The following is a 20,871-nucleotide window of genomic DNA, read 5'->3' as shown; positions in this document are numbered from 1 at the left end:
AGCCTTCATCAGTGAGGGTATTGAGCAAGAGGCATAAGCTACGCAGGCCACGCTGAGGGCCTCTGCAGCTAAATTGAGACGCAAGACTAGACAGCTGCTCATTAAATCTCTAATCGCAATGCCAGAAGGGCTTAGATACACAGCAGGCATGCGCTTGAGCTTTAATGTCTCTGTGGCTAAATAAATACCATCAAACGGACAAAATCTGAAAATCTCTAATGTTGGTTTAGTGACCGCAGCACCCATAGCAGCTGAGAGAGCTCAAGCAACACAAACAGCACTGCATGAGAAGCCCGGCCCAGCTTCTGAGTACTTCTGCGCTCAAGGACTTTAAAAAGGTCACTGAAGTAAACCATATATTGTGCTACGACGCGTTAATTAATTTCAGTTAAAGCAATAAAAATTATATCAATTAAGTGAATTATTTAGAAATGCTCATGTACATGTTGTGGCAATATCTTATTTCTGTTATTCTGCCTACCAAACTTTAATAAGTATTACTTTACATTTGTTTACACTGCGACCCTGACGAGGCTTTTCTGCAGAAACGCATTGGTTTTCAGAAATAAATGCACAAATTTCTTCCAATACACTAGAGCGTGCAAGAATTTAATTTCTTCTGTTACTGCCCACTCAATGCACCTTGGTGGTTTAGCAAAGCGATACCCGAGTTCCCCATCACAATACTGTATTTTGTACCGTATCCGTTTCTGATACGGATGAAAGCCCAGAGGACACACTCTACAGGGGGGTAGGGAGGGAGTGGGTGGGGTCTACAGTGGGGTGGGGGGGGGTGGGGGGGGCAGGCTGAGGCAGGAGGGGGAGGGGGGAAGGGCTCAGAGGGAAGGATCTTACCATGCTGGTGGAAAGACGGGAGGAAGAAGTCAGCTTCACCTTCACCACTGCCACTGCCCTCACTTCTAATGAGCTGATCGACTTCAGGACAGGATCACACAGAATCACGCGGGATCACACAGGATCACACACAGTGATAGGACACATACAGGCACAGTTAACAGGGAAGAGGGTTGCTCAGCCATGGCTCAGGGGGCCGGAGGGAGCCAGGGGCACTACACAGATCTAACACAGCAAAAACACACACACCTAAAGGACTGGAAATACAGGGAAATACAGGGAGTAAAACACCCAAAGGACTGGAAATACAGGGAAATACAGGATGTTAAACAGAGGACAGTGTCACCTGACCCAAGGGTAAAGGTCAGTCCTCAACTCTAAAGGGAAGCATGCTTAATTAACTATAGAGCTTTCAATCTCTTTGTATGGTTTAACCCACCAGAGTGCAAATTATTTTGTTCAACCACCTACTGATGTGTATTGATGTTGATCTTGATTTTATTTTCATATTCTTCTTTTTTGGACCCAAAAAAGGCTTGGAATGCCTTGCATATGGCCCTCTATTTACAACCCTGGATTCCATCTCCCTTACATTTGACTCACAATTAAACACACATCAAATTGTAAGGGCAAATTTTCTTTGAAACTGAGGATGAAAATTTGTAACCGTGAAAAAGTACAGGTTCCCCTGAGCATCTTACCTCCTCCGTCAGGGTTGTAGAGCTCTACTCGGAACACCTTGTCAAGCTCCGGTACGGGGTTATCTATGATGGTCACGCTGATGTATTTGTGTCGCTCTCCGGGCAGGAAATCCAACACACCCTCTGTGTCCTGTTTATGAGGTGACACATGTTACTGCAGGAACTTCCATCTCTGTCCCTAGAAACCCCTGCAAATGTAGAAATGCTGTACTAACTGGTCAAATTAAACCTTTGACCAATCATTTCTGAAAAAGTTACATCCGACTGTAAGAGAAAGTTCAATTTTTATGTCAGCCTTTTTGCCTTTAATATTGGATTAAATTCAGATTCTGATTCATAGCTGTCATTAAAGATCCCTTTCAATTCATCATGTATAACACAGAAATTAAATCTGGTGATCCCACCTACCAGACCAGCTCTCAGAATGCCTCATTTTTAAAATGTTTTGATCACTATTAAAATGTATTTTTGTCTCAGCTTCAGTTGTATGATCTTATGAAATGTAAAATGACCTCATAGTCCTGTGGGCTGACAGCTGTGAGTGGCACTGTCCTGTAGCCCACCATGACCCGTCCCAGCAGGCCCTGAGCTCGCGCCACGAGCAGGCGGATCTCCCCAGCCTCCTCCATGACGGTGATGTGCGCCTCCTCTGTGGCAGGCCGGATCATGCCCTCTGTCAGGGGCACTGTCGAAAACTGCAGCAGACCTGGACGAGAACATTCCGCAGTCACTGGTCTGACAAAAGGCTAGAGAAATGTACATCTCTTTACACACCCAATTCGAGCTCATAAGGGCTTATATACACTGCACACCGCTCAGTCTGTGTGCAGTGTGTGTCTAATCTGACACACAACTCTACAGAAATGTAGGGCTTGCAGACACCATTTCTTAAACACAGCTCTACAGATAAGGAAATCTCTGAATCTCTTAATTCATGCTTAGTAGAACTTCTGCCCTCTCTCCTGGCCTAGTCTAACACACGGTTCTACAGAAGAAGTTATTCAGCCTAGGCCTAGCAGATATTTCTTCCAAAAAAAAGCTCCCCACAGAGCCTTAGTTTCAGCAAACAATAAATATGAAGTGAAGTAAAAAATGTAACTACAATAACTGCAGTGTCTATTCAAGAACAAGCCAAGAAGATTGAGTCTTCAAGTATTTCTAGCACTCAATAATACAGTAATATTTATATATTTATATATTTCACCTGCAGAACACCAAGATCAACCGTTTTTTGTTTCCCTTTTGACGTGCAAAAAGTGGGGCAATGAGACAGCTGGACACATCTGTACATAATTTTCAATCTATCTGACATCATATATATTTTTTTGTTACCATAGGGATGGTCGCTGGCTTTGACGGTGACAGTTGTGGCAGAGTTGTCCGGGTCGATGCTGGCTCCGCTCGTGGGGGTGGATCCTGCTTTCCCGTCACCAGACTCGGCCGCAACCAGAGTGACGCGGAATGTCTCGGCAAATTCAGGAACATCATCATCCAGGACCAACAAATTCAATACCTGAGGAACAAAAATACATATTACTCAGCACTGCTCGTAAACTGCGCAGTAGATACGACCAAGGCAAGTCAGTAATAAAAGTATCAGTCAGGCACAACTACCCACTAGAGGGAGCTAGTTATCAAATGCACAGCTGCAACCAAAATTGTGAATGCTTTCCTTGACATGTGATTGTGAATAAGCACACACACAAAAGCAAAATAAACACCATATAATTATACTAAAGCACAGGATTATTTCAGATGGCAAGGTCAGAATTTACTAGTGAAGTAAGGTTACTGCAAAGAAAGCAACAATTACACTGATGCAACTTCTTGTACTCTGGGGTGGATTGAAGTGGTGTTGATTGCTCTGTGTATCCTCCTGCCCTGGTTGATGATAACAGCGTGCTTGCAGGGCAGAAATATGACAAGTGAACACGGTGAGGATTCCCCTCGTGTGTCGCTGAGAGGGCAGCGTTTCGCGGCGCATCCATAATCGATGAGGCTTAGGTCTTCCCCCTTACCTCGGAGCGCTGTCCGGGCAGGAAGAGGACGGCGCCGGTGGCGTTGGCGAAGTCCGCGGAGGCCGGGGAGGCGGAGCTGCCCGAGTCGATCTGAGAGACGGTGTAGTTTACATAGACGTAGTCCAGGGAGCCGCGCGTACGCTCCACCACGCAGGAGATGGTGGAGCCCTCCTCAGATGTCTGCAGATAAGGGGGCAGGAGAGAGAGGTGCAGCCTTGTCATGTCACTGATAAAAAAAGCCTGCTCCTGGACAAAAGGTTTACAGGGCTGAAACTAAAGAGTGTCCATTCTGCTTAAAGTGCACCTGGAGCGGTTTGCTAAAAGACAATCTCTGAATTGCCTTGCAATGATCACTTAATGTGTAGCTAATTGGAGGTTGCAGTTTGCTTTCTGGAACACATCAAAAAGCATTTCATAATAAACTGAACAAACAGCAAGTAAAAGGTTTGGCTAGGCTGATGATATGATATGATATACTGTATGATGATGATACATCCAACTAACTCTCAGACACTTCCCATTCCATCTCACAAATTCCCCAAAATGCCTTTTAATATATACATGCTGATGCCACTGACTGTGCTGAGGACAAAGAAATAAAATGTGAGAATTTCATAGAGAGATGTTTCTATAATCATGCAGTCAACACATGAATGTAAGGATGAACTAACAATTAAGCAAATAAAGAAAAACAAGGCTGCACCCATATTTGCTCATCCATAAAATGTATTGCAGAACATGACTCCGGTAAGAGTGACGGCTTGGGTGGGCTGCTCTCTCTGAATTCTTACAGAAGCCCCATGCCACTGAACTTGTGCAGCTCTCTCACAGTAAGGCCACATTATGTTATTTCCTGCACAGTCATGATTTGATTTCTGGGAGAGTAGTGTTGGGGGGGCAGGATCGCATGCCATCGCATCACTTTGTCATCGGCCGAGGGCCGTGTTTCTGAAGGAATGCTCCGCGCTGGCCTGCCACCTGTCGCGTTAATTGACTTGGCCATCAGAGACGCCACGGGTCCAATCTCCTTTGACGAGAGAGAGAGCCCTCTCTCCACCCAGGCGTGAAGATGCATCAAATATTCATGGGGACATGGGCGCAGTAATTAGGGGATTGCATTACACTTATTCAAATTGAACGCAAGCCCTAACAAAAGAACAGTGGATTAAAACAGATAACAAAACTGTTGAATATTCATTTCAGCTTTCTTGTCGATTGAATTGTAGAACTGCGGGAGGAACACTGCTCTTCTCCTTGATCTGACTGTAGTAAATGTGTTGCTTTAAACTGCACGAGGGTTTTCAAGAGAAAATTAAACCCGGAGAAAGTGTTTGGCTGCACGAAACAGATCAAATTTTTGTTGAAAGTAGTCTTCTCACATACATCAGGGAAACCACTAATTCAGAGAATGATCACTGGTGTACCTTAAGCAATGCTTGTATACTGTTTTATTGTGTTTAATACAATGACAAAAATTGTTTTGAGATGATTATGAAGAACACTTTAATAGTCGTTGTTATGAAAGACCCTGCATTCGAGGCAAGATGTCTGTGAGGTGTCACGTACGTCAGGGATGCAGGCCCCGGTGAAGCCGAAAAGCCCGTTGGCGTTGTCGCTCTTTTGCACCCGCAGCATGGCGGTGGGCCTTGGGTCGGGCAGCCTGGCGCCGCCGTGCACTGCCACCAGCTGCAGGTAGAAGGTCTCCTCGCCCTCCTCCTCCAGGTCGTCCCGCACCTCCACCACGAACGACTTCCGCCTCTCGTCCTGCCGGTACTCCAGGTACCCCGACACGTTGCGCAGGTCCGTCTTGGCCGGCTGGCCGTGGAGCTCGTGGATCTGGGCCCGACTCAGCCTGCTGGAGTACAGCCTCGCGTCCTGCAGCAGGCCCGTGTACCGTTCCTCTCCAGCGGGGTTGGACCCAATCCGAACCGGCACCGGGCCTGGAATGAGTGCAGCGAGCTGGTGAGTGCAGAACTGTTAACGTCCGCTGTTCAAACTCAAACTCGAAACACAGGCCCACAAAACCTCTAGGATGTCTGTGTCTGTCACTGGATTCAAAAGACATCATTAGTGATCATCCAGTTGATCAAATTCTGGATCTGGAATAGCCTGTAGACCACCAAGGAAAGATTCAAGAGCAGAGCACTGTGTAAATTGTGGTCTAACGCAACAATAACCTCAAACAAAGCGCACCGTAGCACCCACTGAGCTAACAGTTGGGGACAATGGCCGATAAGTTAGATGTTTATATTCGTTTGATTGACACTGTTTAAAGAACCATTAAGAATATCCCATCAGGGGGTCACTTTGCCTAACAAATAACGCATTGTTTCCATGTACTGGGAAATAAAAAAAGACTTGTGGGCTTCCTTTCATGTGCCTCTAACAATGTCCAAAAGTAGCTAAACACTCACTAAAGCATCTCTGCACCCATTTATTCATATTTAACAATGGAAAAGGGCCGGCCTTAGATTACACAAGGGGGGTTGCAGGAGGTTTACAACAGATGTGCATCACAAACGAGGGGAAATAAAATGTCCTACAGCTTTTAAAGGCCACAAGAGACTGCAAATCTACAGACAATTCCTCTCAAAACTGACAGCAAATATCCCTTCTTCCTGTCAGTGCAAAGATGTCAGCCATAGTAGAGAATCAGATTTCCATTTATTCTCAGAGTCACATTTATCCTTGCACTTTTTGCAGGGGTGATGCAGAAAGAATGGAAATCTAGCAGTGTTAACCCCTAGCAGTATTGAAAAATGACCTCAATTCTCATACTGCAGGGAGGCGGAAGACTTCACTTTTCAGCTGACAATGAAATCTGTTGAACCGAGAGCAACATTCAGGGGTACATTCATCACAGATGTGATGAATTCCCATTGCTTGAGGAGAATAGGTTTGATTAACTAATAATATTTAATAATATTTATCTCTCTCCAAACTACATGAAATACCTAGAACATAAAGGGAAAGTCCATTCAGCTGCTTAAATAAGAAGACCTCAATGGCTCTTTGTGATTTATTAGCTAGCTGTAAGTAGAAAAGTAGCTATCACCCCTCTGAATCTATCACTCCGCATCAATCAAAACAAATAAATAAATAACATCCCCTTTAGATGAAGTGAATTACATCTTCTGCCAGACTTACCATTAGAGATGGCTTCCCCTTTCAAGCTCTTTATCCCTCCTGGTATGAGATTCCCGTCCAGGTAGAACTCGATAATCCCATCATCCAGGGCAATGAGCACATGCACCCACACGTTATCCTCCACAAACTTGGAGGCGGTAGCCCTGGCCACCTGGGTACTGTTGGAACCCACAGCGCTGTAGAGAAGCATTAACGTGACATGAGACTCGTTGGTCTGGATCTTGACTCCGTAAAACAGAGTCCCGTTGGCACTGCCCTTGGAGACGATAAATCCATCTGTGTTGGGGCTGGGCATTAGCCAGGCGGAGAAAGTGAAGTTAGCCAGGCCCTGGGGGTCCCCCAAAATGTTGTCAGGGCCGATGGTGCCATAGGCCCCAGGGAGCCCTGAGAAAAACAGGGCGTCGGTGGCCGAGTGGTGCCTCCTCATGTGAGGCCTGGGGTCCACGGCTGGGGGGAAGGACCCACTCAGGATGAGGTCGTCCATCGGGGGCAGGCCCAGGGGGAAGGCGTCTGACAGGATCTCCCAGGCCACCCGCACCACCCCGAAGGTGCCCTGCTGCCGGAGGATGGTGAAGCTGGTGACGTCGGACATGTCGTCTTCAGACAGCACGTCCTCCGCCACCTCCCGGTCCAGGCTTTCTGCGTCGATGGCGAACACCCCAAAGGGGTCATCGTTGAAGGGGATGAGGACAGAAGCACTAAGATTGGTCATGGCGAGGCGGCCGCCGTCCCCTGGATAGCCCCCTGCACAAGTACAGTGGAGAATAAACTGTCAGTGGTTTACACACATACACACATCACTTACAGCACTCAAAGAGAGAATAAACAGATACTTGACCAACAGGCATACGTGTATCAGTAGTCTTTAATATTATTTACTGCCTAATATTCTGTTGTTGCAATATCAGAATGGCTAGCAACAAGAGTAACCAAAATAGTAAAATTCAAAAGTCTTTGCACAACTGCACATTTTCTTGGAAAAGCTAAAACATGTTCTTCAATGTTTAGAAATTAACTTGATTGACCACTGATAGTAGAATATATAGTACAGTCCTCTCCAAAATAATTTCAGTGAGTTTATTTTTTTTTCAGTTTCCCTGTTTCATCTCACAAAGTTGTTTCTTCACAAACCTTTAAACAATTCTTACATGACAACTGTGCCCGAAACAATAGCAAATACATCACAGTATTAAAGACCAATTACCACAGACAGCTCTAGAGACTTCATCACAATGCTCCCTGAACTGTCTATGGCATCAGTGCCGTATGTGGGTGTAGGTTCAGTCTATTGATTGAACAGCACCCATGTTAAGCCTTTAACACTAAACAATACAAAACTCTGGTATCACTTCACGTGAAGTTTTACCTGACACGTTCATCAGTCTGAGAGTATAGAACTCGTTGAACTCAGGCATCTTGTCGGAGATGGCTTGAAGGACAATGGGCTTGGTCACCTCTCCGGTGGTGAAAATGATGGATCCAGACACATTGACGAACTCTTGTCCTGGTTCTAGCGCAGTGTCATTGGCAAACAGTTGCCAGTACACCGTGACATTGCCAAAGGGACCTCTGTCTCTTACAACACTGGACAAAAGAGAGCAGAGGACTCAATGCTGGCATCCATGTTGAATCTCATTGAGTTCTTTGCATTTCATGTGCAGTGCACATATTAACAAGCAATCAAAAAGCACCACAAATGATCAAAGCTTTGATGTTTACAATGCAATTGGCTTGAAGGTCAGATTACTTGGCGCAATAAATGTCAAACAACATTTACAAGTTAAAGCTTAAATTTAATCACAGAGGAGACCTTTTCCAGGATGACTCAAATGGTATTTAGAATAATATTGGAGAAAAAACTAAAATTGATGTGAATCAACGGGGTAAAACCTTCATCCAAAGCAAATTCTACAACACTTTTTGAGGGAGCTCCTTACTAGAAGTTGTTGGATTTGCCTTCCTCCACGGCCCTTGCCACTGGCTCCAGGGAGAAGATGCCGTTTGCATCATCGTTGGCCTCGATCACCACCGTAGCCATGGTGGCACCGTACACCACTGCATCACCTGTCACCACAGAGAGCATCTCGAGACGTGAGATGGGTTTCTGCACGAAGGGGTCCGTTTTCTTCTCAAGTGCCAGCAAAAGCTTAGAACTACAAAACTGAACCACGGAATGATGAGATCTAGACACCAATCAAGAAGGTCAAGAACACCAATGCCGCTGAAGTGCGTCACCTTCAAACAATTGTATATTTCCAGTTCAGCATCTCTGGGATTCATAACATAGCATCTTAAGACATCAGATGTGTGTCATGTGTTAGTTTCTTGTTAGTTCAACAAACAGACAAAAACAGTTTTTAAATGGAATACTTTTTGAACAGCCATTTTTATACCTTTGGGGTACAAAAAAACATAGAAGAGAGAAACTGTCCTTACATTGATAAAAAATTCAACAAAATTAAATCTTCCTAATTAACACGCCATTAGCACATAATCACCATGACAACGATGCTGAAGAGCTTTGAGATCCAGACACAGATGACCTTTATATTTCACTTACAAATACTGGAAAAAAAAGAAACCGAAAACGCTGGAGTAGAGAGCTTTGTTGTGCAGAGTAAGCCAGAAATCAGTAATTAACATCCAGCCAAGGCCTGCCCGCTTTCATCTCTATTCCTCTTACACAACACTGGGATTAAGAGGGGCTTTCCAGGGTCAGCAGAGATAATGAACGCCAGCTGGAATACTCTTAATGCCACTGGAGGAGTCTTAGCCCTACCACAAAAGGTACAACTAAACAAGCAGCAAGCGAAGTCAATTAAACACAAGCAAATATGCTTAATACAATCAACCCTTCAGTTTTACAGTCAGCTAGTACCATTTACCGTAGTATGTGGTACGATTAGTACGTTCTTTTGGGAGTCCACAGAATGTGGTATATCCTGGAAGACAGAACTGGATTAGAGTTGGAATTAAACAGCGCTGTTTGAACAGACCTGTGGCATTGTAAAGAATGATGTAAAAGGGCTCGTCCGTTTCAGGTATGTCATCATCCACGGTGGCAACAGAAATGTTCTTCATCCATTCCCCGAAGCTGAAGACCAGCATGGAGTCATTACTCTGGGGAATGAAGTCGCCGGGTGACGTGTCACCGTAGGTGAACTGATACATCACAGTGGCGATGAAGTCAGCTGGCCCAGCTCTCAGAACTGTGAAGTTGGCCACACCTCCCTCTCTTACCCTCACAACCACAGGTTCTAAGAGGAGAGAGAAGAGAATCCCATTCCCAGGTCACAAGATACAGTGAGACAATCCAGATAATCAACGGAAATACTGTTAAATCAATGTCAAAAATCATGTGCTAAATATCAAGCAGCAAAAAGAACAGTTTACCTGCAAAATAAATAGGGTCATCATTTTTCCTAATCCGCAAGCTGGCATTTAGCACGTTCCCAAGTCTTGCACCACCAGTAGCATTGAGAAGTGTGATTGTGAAATCTTCTGTGTCTTCTGGTATCTTTTGGAAGAAAATATACATGCCTGCATACTGACTATGACAGCTTCTGGAATCTTGAAAACAAATGCATCTTGTAATATGTAACATGTCACATGTCCATGAGATGTAATGTCACAGAGCTCTTTGTTGCATAAGGCAGGAAAGTTGATGTAAAAGTAAATAAATAAAACTGACCTCATCTGGGAGGGAGAAGAGTGTGAGGTTTTTTGAATATTCTCCCTCTCTGAAGACCACGGAGCCCTGGACTGGGGACACATCTCCAGAGAGGCGGGGCTCCAGAACCCATAACACGGACACCTCCCCAAAGGTACCCCTGTTCCTCACGATGAGGTAGGACGCTGTCAAAGGGGTGGGGGGCAGGGGGAACAAAACCAACTTTTATTATTACAGAGCAAATATTCTGTTTTTCAACAAACTGTACTTTCTTTAATTAAATGCAAAACTACAAAATAAAAGCTGACAAAGAATAAAAGGGAAGAAAGCTGTGACACATGTTTAGGCCTAGTCTCAAACTCAATGATCTTCATATTTTAAGAACTTTAACTGACAAATCTAGGCAAACACCACATACTGTACTTTTCTTTCTTATATGTCATTGTGATATTTGTAATCTGTGAAAATGATGAACAACATTGTCTAAAGAGAAAAAGACAAGACTTGCTTAAGTAGATAAACCAATACTTAAACACAGAGCAGCATTGTGATTACACCGAGCCTGTGCCTAAGTGTAACTCCTTGTGTGTGGAGAGGCTCTTTTCTACGGTCACCTGATTGAGAGTCCAGGCCTTTGCTCTCATTGATGGCCTCTGCCAGCCCTGGGCGGATGAACTCAATGACACCAAAGGGGTCATCGTTCTGCCGCACGGTGATGTTCACTTCCCTGGCGGTGCCCAGGCGGCTGGGAGGGGTGCTGTAGCTGCTCAGGACCACCGAAAATGTCTCGTCCAGCTGTCAACACCAACATCAACACCATCTTTTAGCAGGGCAAGTGTCAGTGAAGGGTCCGCGTTCCCTCAACATTAGGGTAGTCATAACGGCCTCTCGTGATTAATTCACATACATTTGATCAGTTATCAGTACACACATTGAAACAGGGCTGTCCAGGGAGGCCCTGGTGCTGCAGGTTTTCAAGCACTCTTTATTACCTCATATTTGCTTTCAGAAGAGGAGAGGGAAGACAACTTCAATTAAGACAATGTTGACCTCAATCATACTGTTATGTGCCTTCTCTTATCTTTAAGAGAAGCCTACAGACCCTGTAGCCATCTAGAACCAGGCCTGAGAAGGTAAGGTGAAGTGCTGTATTATGACATATGCCTCACTCAGAATTCATATCTATTGAAATTATAAGAGTGCAGGTCATATAATTCAAAAGAATGTCTAGCTAATTAACTCTTAAGCTCCACAGTAATTGCTGGTCCATAGTTTAAGAAGGTGAGTTTCAGTCCCAGAGGGACAGCAGTGTCCCTGCGGCCTACCTCTGGAACCCCGTCTGGCCTGGCGACCAGCGCCACCACCACCTCCCTCTCGCCCGGTTTAAACTCCATGATGCCTGTTGCGCCGTAGAACTCGGTGTTGCCCATGGGCATGACCTCATAGCGGACGAGCTGGCTCAGCAGCTGGCCCTGGGAGCGGACAACCCTCAGCTCCACGGTCTCGCCCTCCTGATGATACAGGACAAAATCTGGAGTTAGCTGGAGAGGCAGGTGAACAGAAGGAGGCTCCATATTTCACTCAGCAGCTACACCTGCTACACCACCCAAGTGACATGCAACGGAGCAACTTATGACCAATCCATGACAGGAAAAGGGAAACCCTGGTCGTTAAGTACCAGAGATATTTGTAAGTTGCTTTGGATAAAAGCATCTGCTAAATAAATAAATGTCAATGTAAATTTCTGTTTCTGAGTTCTTATTTACTTGGATTAGGTATTTAATTGAATTAGGTATTTTTCAAAATCAACGCAGGTGATTCACGTCTGAATACTAAAATGCTAAGCACTTCGAGCATAAACACAGGAGAATAATTCATTCAAATTTGACCTACAACCTATTATGATTTTGCCCAGGTTTTCCCTCAGACTGTTTGTATTTGTTGACCATTGTTATGTGTGATGTGCTAGTATAACATCCTTCCATCATTCACCCTATCCTATCCTATCTTGTATAATGTTTTTAACGCATTGCTTAGTTGGTTCTGGTTGCTGATACTGTCATTACTATTGTTGTGTTAGATCTGCAATATTCTCATTCTGGCTGTATCAGTCTCTCAAGGTTAGAGGTCAACCTATGTTATATTTCTCTTTTGAAATATAACAATTTTTACTGTTTATACCATGTTTTATTCCATTACAGCTTAGTTTTGTGGCTGTCTCAGTCTGTCACTGTATGACCCTGACAGTATTCCTCTCTCAGTTTCGTGTGTCTGCTCCTTTAGCTAATACCCAGTAAATGCATGTTTATGTCATTTCTTGCCAGCACTTTCAAACACAATGCTGTGCAGGGCAAAGCTTTCCATGCCAACCCTATTGTGAGGGGGAGCTGCATTACACAAATTAGATTTACTTCACTGAATGCAGACTTGGGGTTATCGTGCTTTATAAAATCTCGGGCTTACGTTGATTGTCCAAGGGCCTCTGGAGCGTGGTAAAAATTCAAAAACTCCTCCCGGGTCATCGTTCTCCACAATGACAATCTCCCTGCTGGTGAACCCTGGTTTCAGGATCTGGTTTTCCACATTTGTCCTATGCGGGGACAGGCCATAGACCACACATGCAAATGAGAGATAATCTATTACATTATTACATCACATTTTCTTAGCAGGCAGTCTTACCCGATTTACATAATTTAGAATTTTTGGGTAATCCAACTGGATAATTAATTACTGAGACAGGTTAAGCACCTTGCCCCACCGATGAATCCAGCCAACAGCCATTGGATTGCAAGCCCTCCTCCTTACCACTGCACCAACCTACTGCCCATAATCCAGCAGGTTGTTCTCAGTATCCAGGCATGCGGAGCTACCATGAGCCCACTCAGGTGACTAGAGAACAGCGCTAGCCTGGGCCACACTCCAAACTGACCTCTTAAGAAAACCAGTCTTTTGTTCAAATGAACTCAAACGACCTCTTGACATGAGGGGGCCAGGCTAGTGGGAAGCACTGGTCTCCATTTGAATATTGAACTTTGAGTGGCACATTTTGCAGATTCAGTTCTGGTGTAAAGGTCTAAAATAAAGGTCTTAGGTTGCAGTTGGACCGCACTTGGTCCCACCCTGCTTTGCGATTTGATTGACCGAGTCCCACAGAGCCTTTCTCCCAGCAGGAATGCCTACAAGTAAACTTAGCCTGGCCTCAGATGAGCAAAAAGGGTGGGGGTGGGGTGGGGTAGGGGGCTGGGAGAGCTCCACATAATTGGTAAATTACAAACAAAAGCAGGACAGAGTAAAGCATTCCAAACAAATGCTTTCAGTAAACTCGCCGCATGCATACAAACACAGATGTCTTTAGAGACAAGCATAAAGCCTCCAGTTAAATTAGGTGCTACGCATAAAGAGGACTCTCCCCCCACCCCAGACACACATACACACACACACACACACATACCCCTGCTCCCCGTTACACCCTCACAAATACCTCCCCTCACACACTCACACACACCCCACCCCAGCGCAGGCCCTTTTCAGACAGCCTTGATTCACAGCACACAAAAGGCCAAACTTTCTCCACTTACCCAAAGTACACTACAAACCGCGCTGTCTCTACCCTGAAGACAGAGTGGGAGAGAATGAGAGGGAACGTTCCCGTCAGCGCTCATGAATAACAAAACAGGTCCCCAGAAAAGAGGGAATGAGGAGAGGGGACCTTCCTTCCCACCTCGTTCTCCGCTCTCGCTGCTAACGGCTAACAGGGCTTTCTGCATGAGAACGCCCGTGCTTGGGCTCTGCTTTGCTGCCCGCTGCCAGCCGAGAGCTTTTACAGTTTCCCCTCATGAGTGGTATCCTCATGGTCATAAAGGTTGCCGAGGTTTAGCCGCAGGAAACAACACATACATGCACACACGCAAACTGACACATAAACCAACATACACACACACGGGCACATACACAGGCACATTCACCAACACACACAGACTGACACACACACACACAGCTACCCATACAACCCTTGCCATATTAGACATTTTAGCACAAAGAAAATATATTTCTCTTCCAAACAGCGCAAGCCCTGGCACCTGTCTAGGGTGAGGAGAATGGTCTCGTTGATCTCCGGGATGACGTCAGCGTAGACGGTGATGTTAATGGATGCATCGCTCTCTCCTGACAGGAACGTGACCGACCCGCTGAAGGGTCCCAGGTCATTGGGGGTAACATCATCCTGGTTGAAGCCAGTAGGCCGCAGACTCCAGAACACAACAGCCCGGCCGTCTGTTCCATCTCGCCGGAGCGGGAGAGTGATCTGATTAAAAAAAAAATTAAAAAACACAACACATTTTCAGCATCACTGGATGTATGGAAGTGTGGGAAACAGTAAACTTGAGTGTTAGCCTCTCCAGGTGAGGGCTGTGGGCTTAAGTCCCAAGTGGGTCTGCTGTTGTACTATTAAGTTCCCCTTTGCTTCAAAATAGCTCTTGGAAAGATCTATCTGTAAATAGGTTGTGGAAAGTGTACAATTTTAAGTAACTCTGGATCTCAGTAAGGACATCTGTTAAACCAATAAATACTATGGTGAAATGGACGCTTATACTGCACACAATTACATCTTCTGGTAACAGTTTAGATCATTACTTGAAGTATGTTACAAACACCTTGGGCAACAGTCAGACTGTCTCATTCTGGGCATTGTCAGATTTAGAGGCAGCACTTGGGGCTCATGGTTTAGCATTGACTGTGACCATTACACACGCGTACCAGATTGGTGCTGTTGTCCTCCGGTTCATACAGTACCACAGTCTGGTTGGTGGTGAAGCCGATCTCCCCATTAGCAATGTCCTGGGTGACCCTGAGGGAGATGTTGAGGACCCCCCCGAACCTGGGACTGACTGGGGGAATGGGGGTGTTGATGTTGACCAGGTCAACACTGTCGAGCTGGAGGAGACATGAACAGTCAGCGCATTTGTGGGAGTGGCTATAAGACACGAACAATTGCAACAACCTCAACAATGGTGTGAATCTTGAGTTCATACTGCTAGATGACAGAACTGTATTATATCTGGAATGGATGTTTTGCAGTCTAGTGGGCTAAACCTGAGATTAAAACCACATCAAACATTAAAACCCAGGTTGCAACAGCCTGATAAATAACATCTAAAAGACAGAGCTTGGTAAAAAGCTGAACCAACGTATGTGTTAATGGAAATGTCCCTCATTCAGCATTCCAAAAGCTACTTATTTTCTGTTTGTTTTCCTCTCCACGATACCAATTAAATCCTCCTGAATGTGTTCATAAATGACATCCAGCTTCCCAGACGTCTCCACCCTGCCTGTCTGCCTCTTTTTCTTCGTGTACCTAAAAGGATTTCGGACCAATTAAATCTGAAGGAGCACTTCTTCCATTTTGTGTTTGTGTTTATTAGCATGGCCGCGACAGAGGTTGTTTGTTTAGACAACTATACAAAGGCCGTGGCCTTGAGCCAGGGGCTTAACGTTCACCACGCTCACACATGCTAATCAAGCGGCCATGTTTATCCGGATCAAAAAATGCCCCTGTCTGGAGCAGGCGCCCGGGGAAGGGGCAGCTCGTTATTTGAGCCAGGCCAGAGGAGGTGGCTTTGCTAGGTTACCAAATCTAGCAAAGAGCTAAGACCAACGCCACTGTTCACACCCAGCAAGGGCCACTATGACAGCGAATGGACTGTTGAGTGTATCAGTAAAACTCTACATGAAAAAGTCCTTAGTAATGAATTTACTGCAGTGAATGTACAGCAACATATTAGTATTGTCTAACAAAATGTGTCCCAATTGTCCACTGCTCTTGAGTTTTGGTGGATAACAAAATCAGACAAACGAAATTCTAGTTCATTTGATGCAGCTGCTGTCCATGTCTTTTCTAGTGTCTAAATAATTTATCATTCATTAAAATCCTACCTTTGACACCTACACTCATGTCTGCTTCCTTGCTTGATGTGATGTGCACCTGGTCAGTGTCTCGCAATAACAGGTGTGAAGGTGGGAGGCTCACCTGGATTACAAAGTGTGCTCCGTTTTGAAGGAAGGCATCGTTTCTAATAGGCAGCGTGAGCCGAACCAGGGACTGGCCATCAAAGAAGACCACGCTGTTGGCCCGGGTGCCGTTGAGAACACCGTCCCGGGCTCGGGTGGGATCCACCAGCCCGGCGGGGATGTAGAGGGCAGTGAAACCCAGTCGGACATCCCCCAGGGTGCCCCTCTCCCGCAGGAAGCTGAGGGACAGGAAACGGCCGGACGGCTGGCTCTGGATCCGCTGCTCCTCGGCCGGGTGGAACCGGAAGAGCCCGTACACGTCATCGCTGTCCTGGATGTAGAACACCATCTGCAAGAACCAGGAGCTGTCACCTGTTTCGTCTACATCATGCTGGCACATTACATTACACCTGCATGAACTTCACTTTGGTTACACCTGTACAGACTTCACCTTGGTTCCTAGAACGTGGAGGTGTCCCACACCTAACACCCACAATTTGATCACTCAATCCTTAAGTGAATTCTGATACAGTGTAATGTAGCTCTTCAAGCTTTAGGTCTTTCTTAGTCACTTTGAGAGTGGCAGTATGAAGTAAGTTAACTTAGCTCACATGCACAGGTGTCATTGGCACCAATGATTTAAAGTAATACTACTTTTCAGACTGCTTTTAGGCTGTATGCTTCCTTTATAATGTTGTGAGTATGTTGCCCTGAAAGGTCCTTACTAGGCACCATGATGTATGCTGAAATGTCTTTATGTATTAAATAGCTGATGCCAAATTAGCTTAATTAGCTAATTAGCATAATTATCTTATGCCAAGTTGCTCTGGATATGAAGATCTGCCAAAAAAAAATCAATCAAACAATCAATAAATTAGTCCATATTACTATCAACAGAACTACTATTAACAGTAATAATAGTAGCAGCAGTAATTATAATAATAGTAATAATAATACAATAATAATGATAATAACAATAATAATAGTAACATTGTAAAGTTCCAGAGATAAATCTCCATACAATAAACTGAAAATGACATTGTGATCACATGCAAATGCACAACAGCTGTTTGAATGCTGCAAAATAGCCATGTGTTTTGGAAATGTGTTTGTGGTAAAAAAATTTCAGTTACAGTTATGTTTGATTGGACGCATCCAGTGTGCAAATGTACTAATTAGACTGCACTTCAGAGCTGATACCAGATGAGTCACGCTGAAAGGTTTATCCACCACAGCCGTGGCGGCGTGAAATCTAATGACTTCAGCATCTTTAAACACAAACTTACGGTCAGATCTTCCCACTCCTTTCACATGGCATCAAGCAGCTACAGTAAATCTAAAACAAAGGGGCTACAGAGCTGCTGAGAACACACGCCGACCCACACACACACGCACGCCTGCACGCACACGCAAAAACACACACAGAAGTGATTACCCTGGCTGTGAATGAGCAACATTTCCTGCTCTGCTTGGATTCACAAGCAAAATAAGGAACACCCAAGTGACAGCGGTGCATCTAGCAGCTTGCACAGTGGCTGCGACCAGTGTTGCACATGTGGGCCCTTCCCCACCACATCCTCCTCCTGCTGCTGCTCTGCAGATGTGTCCCGCACCAGATCCGCGCTCCCAGACCTCCCCCGTGGGGCGTGGAGGGACCCGCTTCCCGTTTATGAGGTGTCGTCCTGAGACAGACACGGCTCGTAACTCCCCGTCCGTGTGGGAGCCGACACCCCGGGGCTTCACTGGCAACCTGGGCGAGTCTCTGAAGAGTTTCCAATGGCTTTCCAATGGCTTACCCCTGTGGTTATCGCTCGGCACTCGTCAAATTTGGTGCTTCAGAATAGAAAGTGCGATTTGAATTTGAGGATGACCCTCGAGGAAAGGATTGGGAAAGTTTATTTATAAACATTCGGTGTATCCAATACTTTCCCTGGGTTTGATACTGTGCTGTCACAGACAAACCACAAGTAACTTTCAATGCAGTGAACTGGCTGATATTTCCTTTCTTTGGGAATGTGGATTGCATTAATAAACTTAAAGTAATGCCATTGCAGCACCCGCATATCCTTCAGTTACCTATATACTGTGACTTATAGCACAGCATTCAGCACCAACGCTGATGAAAAACAGTGGAGGACCCTTGTAATGCGAAAGATGAGAAATACGATGGGTGTGAAATTAATATGATAGGTGAGAAAACACACAAATGAAAACAAAGCTAGGTGGTGTTCCTTCAAACAGAAAATGAATATCCTTTGAGATTGCCTTCACAAGTCCAGAGAGTCTCAGAAATACACAGAAATACTACATACAAAATGCAATGCTTGCTTAAATTTGTGTCTCAAGGTTTAGGAGCAAGCACCAGAGTAGTTAGATTAATGTCACCTTATCAGTCAAAATGTAAGATACACTGAAATACTTCCACTGAGGACACAAATGTCAGCTCTTGCCAGAATAGCAGCACTAGGTAACCCAGAAGAAGACGCGGGCTCACCTCCATGGGGTCATCCACCTGGGCTCCCCCACGCACACTCCCAGGCAGCAGCCTGAAGATGAAGGCCTCGGCCTCCTCCGGCAGGGCGTCGTCGGTGACGTTCAGGGGCACGGCGGCAGACATCTGGCCGGCTGCGAACTGGAGTGTCCCCGCGGGGGGGCGGAGGTCGTCGGTGACAGGCGAGCGGTCGGTGCTGTTCCGCGATATCGTCCAGTTGACGGAGACGTCACCGTGGGTGCCGCCATTCCTCACGATGTAGATGCCATCGAACCTTCAAAAACAGGCCCAGAACAATGGCACATCAAAAACAAGCCAACTGAATATGGACATACCTAGAAATGCATAACAACAGACATCTCTGAAAGCTCTGAAATACTTGTAGCTATGGGTCAATGGGCCAAAGTGTTTCAAGAAGTCAGTCATGAATTCTTACTGGATGAATTAAAGATCAGTTACAAAATCTTTCCACGACATCCCAGATTGCATCATAACCTTAACATAACTGCCACTACTGGATCACACAGCCCGGTTCCTGAAACAGACCTCAGGGTGGAGTCCTCATTGATGATGACGGTTTGAGTGAGGAGGGTGCTGCTGATGGACAGTACCCCGTAGGGCTTGTCGTTGGGCTCGATGGTGACCTGGGCCACGCCCGGAGGAAGCAGCACCCCGTCTCCCCTCAGCGTGTCCTCCAGGAGCACCACCTGGAAGGACTCGGCGATCTCAGGCTCCACGTCATCCACAATGGCGAACCTCAGCTGGGCCTCATACACGTAGGCGGGGAACACCAGCGTGCGGTTGGCCTGCAGGTCCTGGAAGTCGGAGCCCAGTGTGGCGCTGGCCGTGCCGTTGCCGCTGACGACGGCGTAGTCGATGGCGATCTCGCCGGCGTCCGACCCCACCAGCCGGCCCTCCTCATTCCTCCCGCGGGTGACGGTGATGTTGACCACGCCCGCCACCTCCGGGACCGCCAGCACGGTCTGAGTGATGCGCAGGGGGCTGTCGTTGCGGTTGATCTTGATCTGGACGCTGCTGCGGTTGGGGTTGATCAGTGCCCCTCCCGCCACGTCCGTCAGCTGGACGGTGAAGGTCTCATCGTCCTCAGGGAGCTGGAAAAGGATCAGAGATGGAGCATTCTGGAGTGCAGATCACAGCAGGGACCATGCCCTTCAATAATGCTTTTATTCTTTTATTCTTTATTGGGATTGCCATTAGCTTCCACATAGTGGTCGCTAGACTTCCTGGGATTCACTCAACAGCAATAACAATCAATTAAAATAACTGTGCTATACAAAGAAAACAAAGGGTAAACAGCTGTTTTGAAAGGACAATGAATGACAGCACTCTCATACCAGGCTGAAAACAAAGAAAATGCACTGATACATTTTGACCTTGAAGATAATGGGCATGAAATACACCTATGTTTAAACACAAGAATGTCAGAAATCAGTAATTAATCAAAAAACTTAATACCTAACCATTCCCAAACAGTGCATTATTGTAATCATCAATTCAACTGTAAGCAAATGAATAGACAGTGATGTAGTCATTATAAAATTAAAAAGAAATAATCACAGACAGCAAGAAATTCAGTCATTCAGCCTAGACCATAAGGCTGAAAGGGCTTCAAGTTCATTCTTCTCATTCTAGGCCATTATATGAGGGCACATTCATCCTTCGGTTGTACTTTTTTGAGCTAGGACTTTAGTTGTGCTGTTTGATCGAGCACAAAAGTCCCCTCTTCTGTACTACAAAAGAACTCTTTTGATACACATACAGTACAAAGGACATCCTGAAGCACCAGCGCAGCAGACAGGAAGTGACAGGGAGTACCTGGTCGTCGTGTATCAGGATGCTGAAGACCACCACAGCGCGACCAGGCGGTATGGTGATGTTCCCCTTATCCGGGCTGAGATCTTCACTGGCTGGGTTTGGACCTCCGACAATCTGTCACAACAAATAATATCATTGGGAGCGAGG

At 45.7% G+C, this 20,871-nt stretch overlaps 1 protein-coding gene across 1 annotated transcript in view; it reads right to left on the bottom strand.

Moving 5' to 3' along the window:
• Nucleotides 1–20,871, bottom strand: part of adgrv1 (adhesion G protein-coupled receptor V1) — a 139,956-nt gene that overhangs the window by 96,256 nt on the left and 22,829 nt on the right. The window contains 21 exon segments of the mRNA XM_036527651.1: nt 856–936; nt 1,557–1,686; nt 2,069–2,262; nt 2,889–3,069; nt 3,575–3,754; nt 5,141–5,514; nt 6,722–7,465; nt 8,088–8,305; nt 8,659–8,785; nt 9,718–9,978; nt 10,115–10,238; nt 10,413–10,576; nt 11,006–11,186; nt 11,717–11,902; nt 12,855–12,981; nt 14,471–14,694; nt 15,147–15,323; nt 16,417–16,746; nt 18,892–19,162; nt 19,435–20,000; nt 20,725–20,838. Of these exon segments, the coding sequence (XP_036383544.1) occupies nt 856–936; nt 1,557–1,686; nt 2,069–2,262; nt 2,889–3,069; nt 3,575–3,754; nt 5,141–5,514; nt 6,722–7,465; nt 8,088–8,305; nt 8,659–8,785; nt 9,718–9,978; nt 10,115–10,238; nt 10,413–10,576; nt 11,006–11,186; nt 11,717–11,902; nt 12,855–12,981; nt 14,471–14,694; nt 15,147–15,323; nt 16,417–16,746; nt 18,892–19,162; nt 19,435–20,000; nt 20,725–20,838 (4,954 nt within the window).

This window comes from Megalops cyprinoides, chromosome 4, assembly GCF_013368585.1.
Source record: "Megalops cyprinoides isolate fMegCyp1 chromosome 4, fMegCyp1.pri, whole genome shotgun sequence".
Lineage (NCBI taxonomy): Eukaryota > Metazoa > Chordata > Actinopteri > Elopiformes > Megalopidae > Megalops > Megalops cyprinoides.
This window is presented reverse-complemented; position numbering and strand designations above follow the sequence as displayed.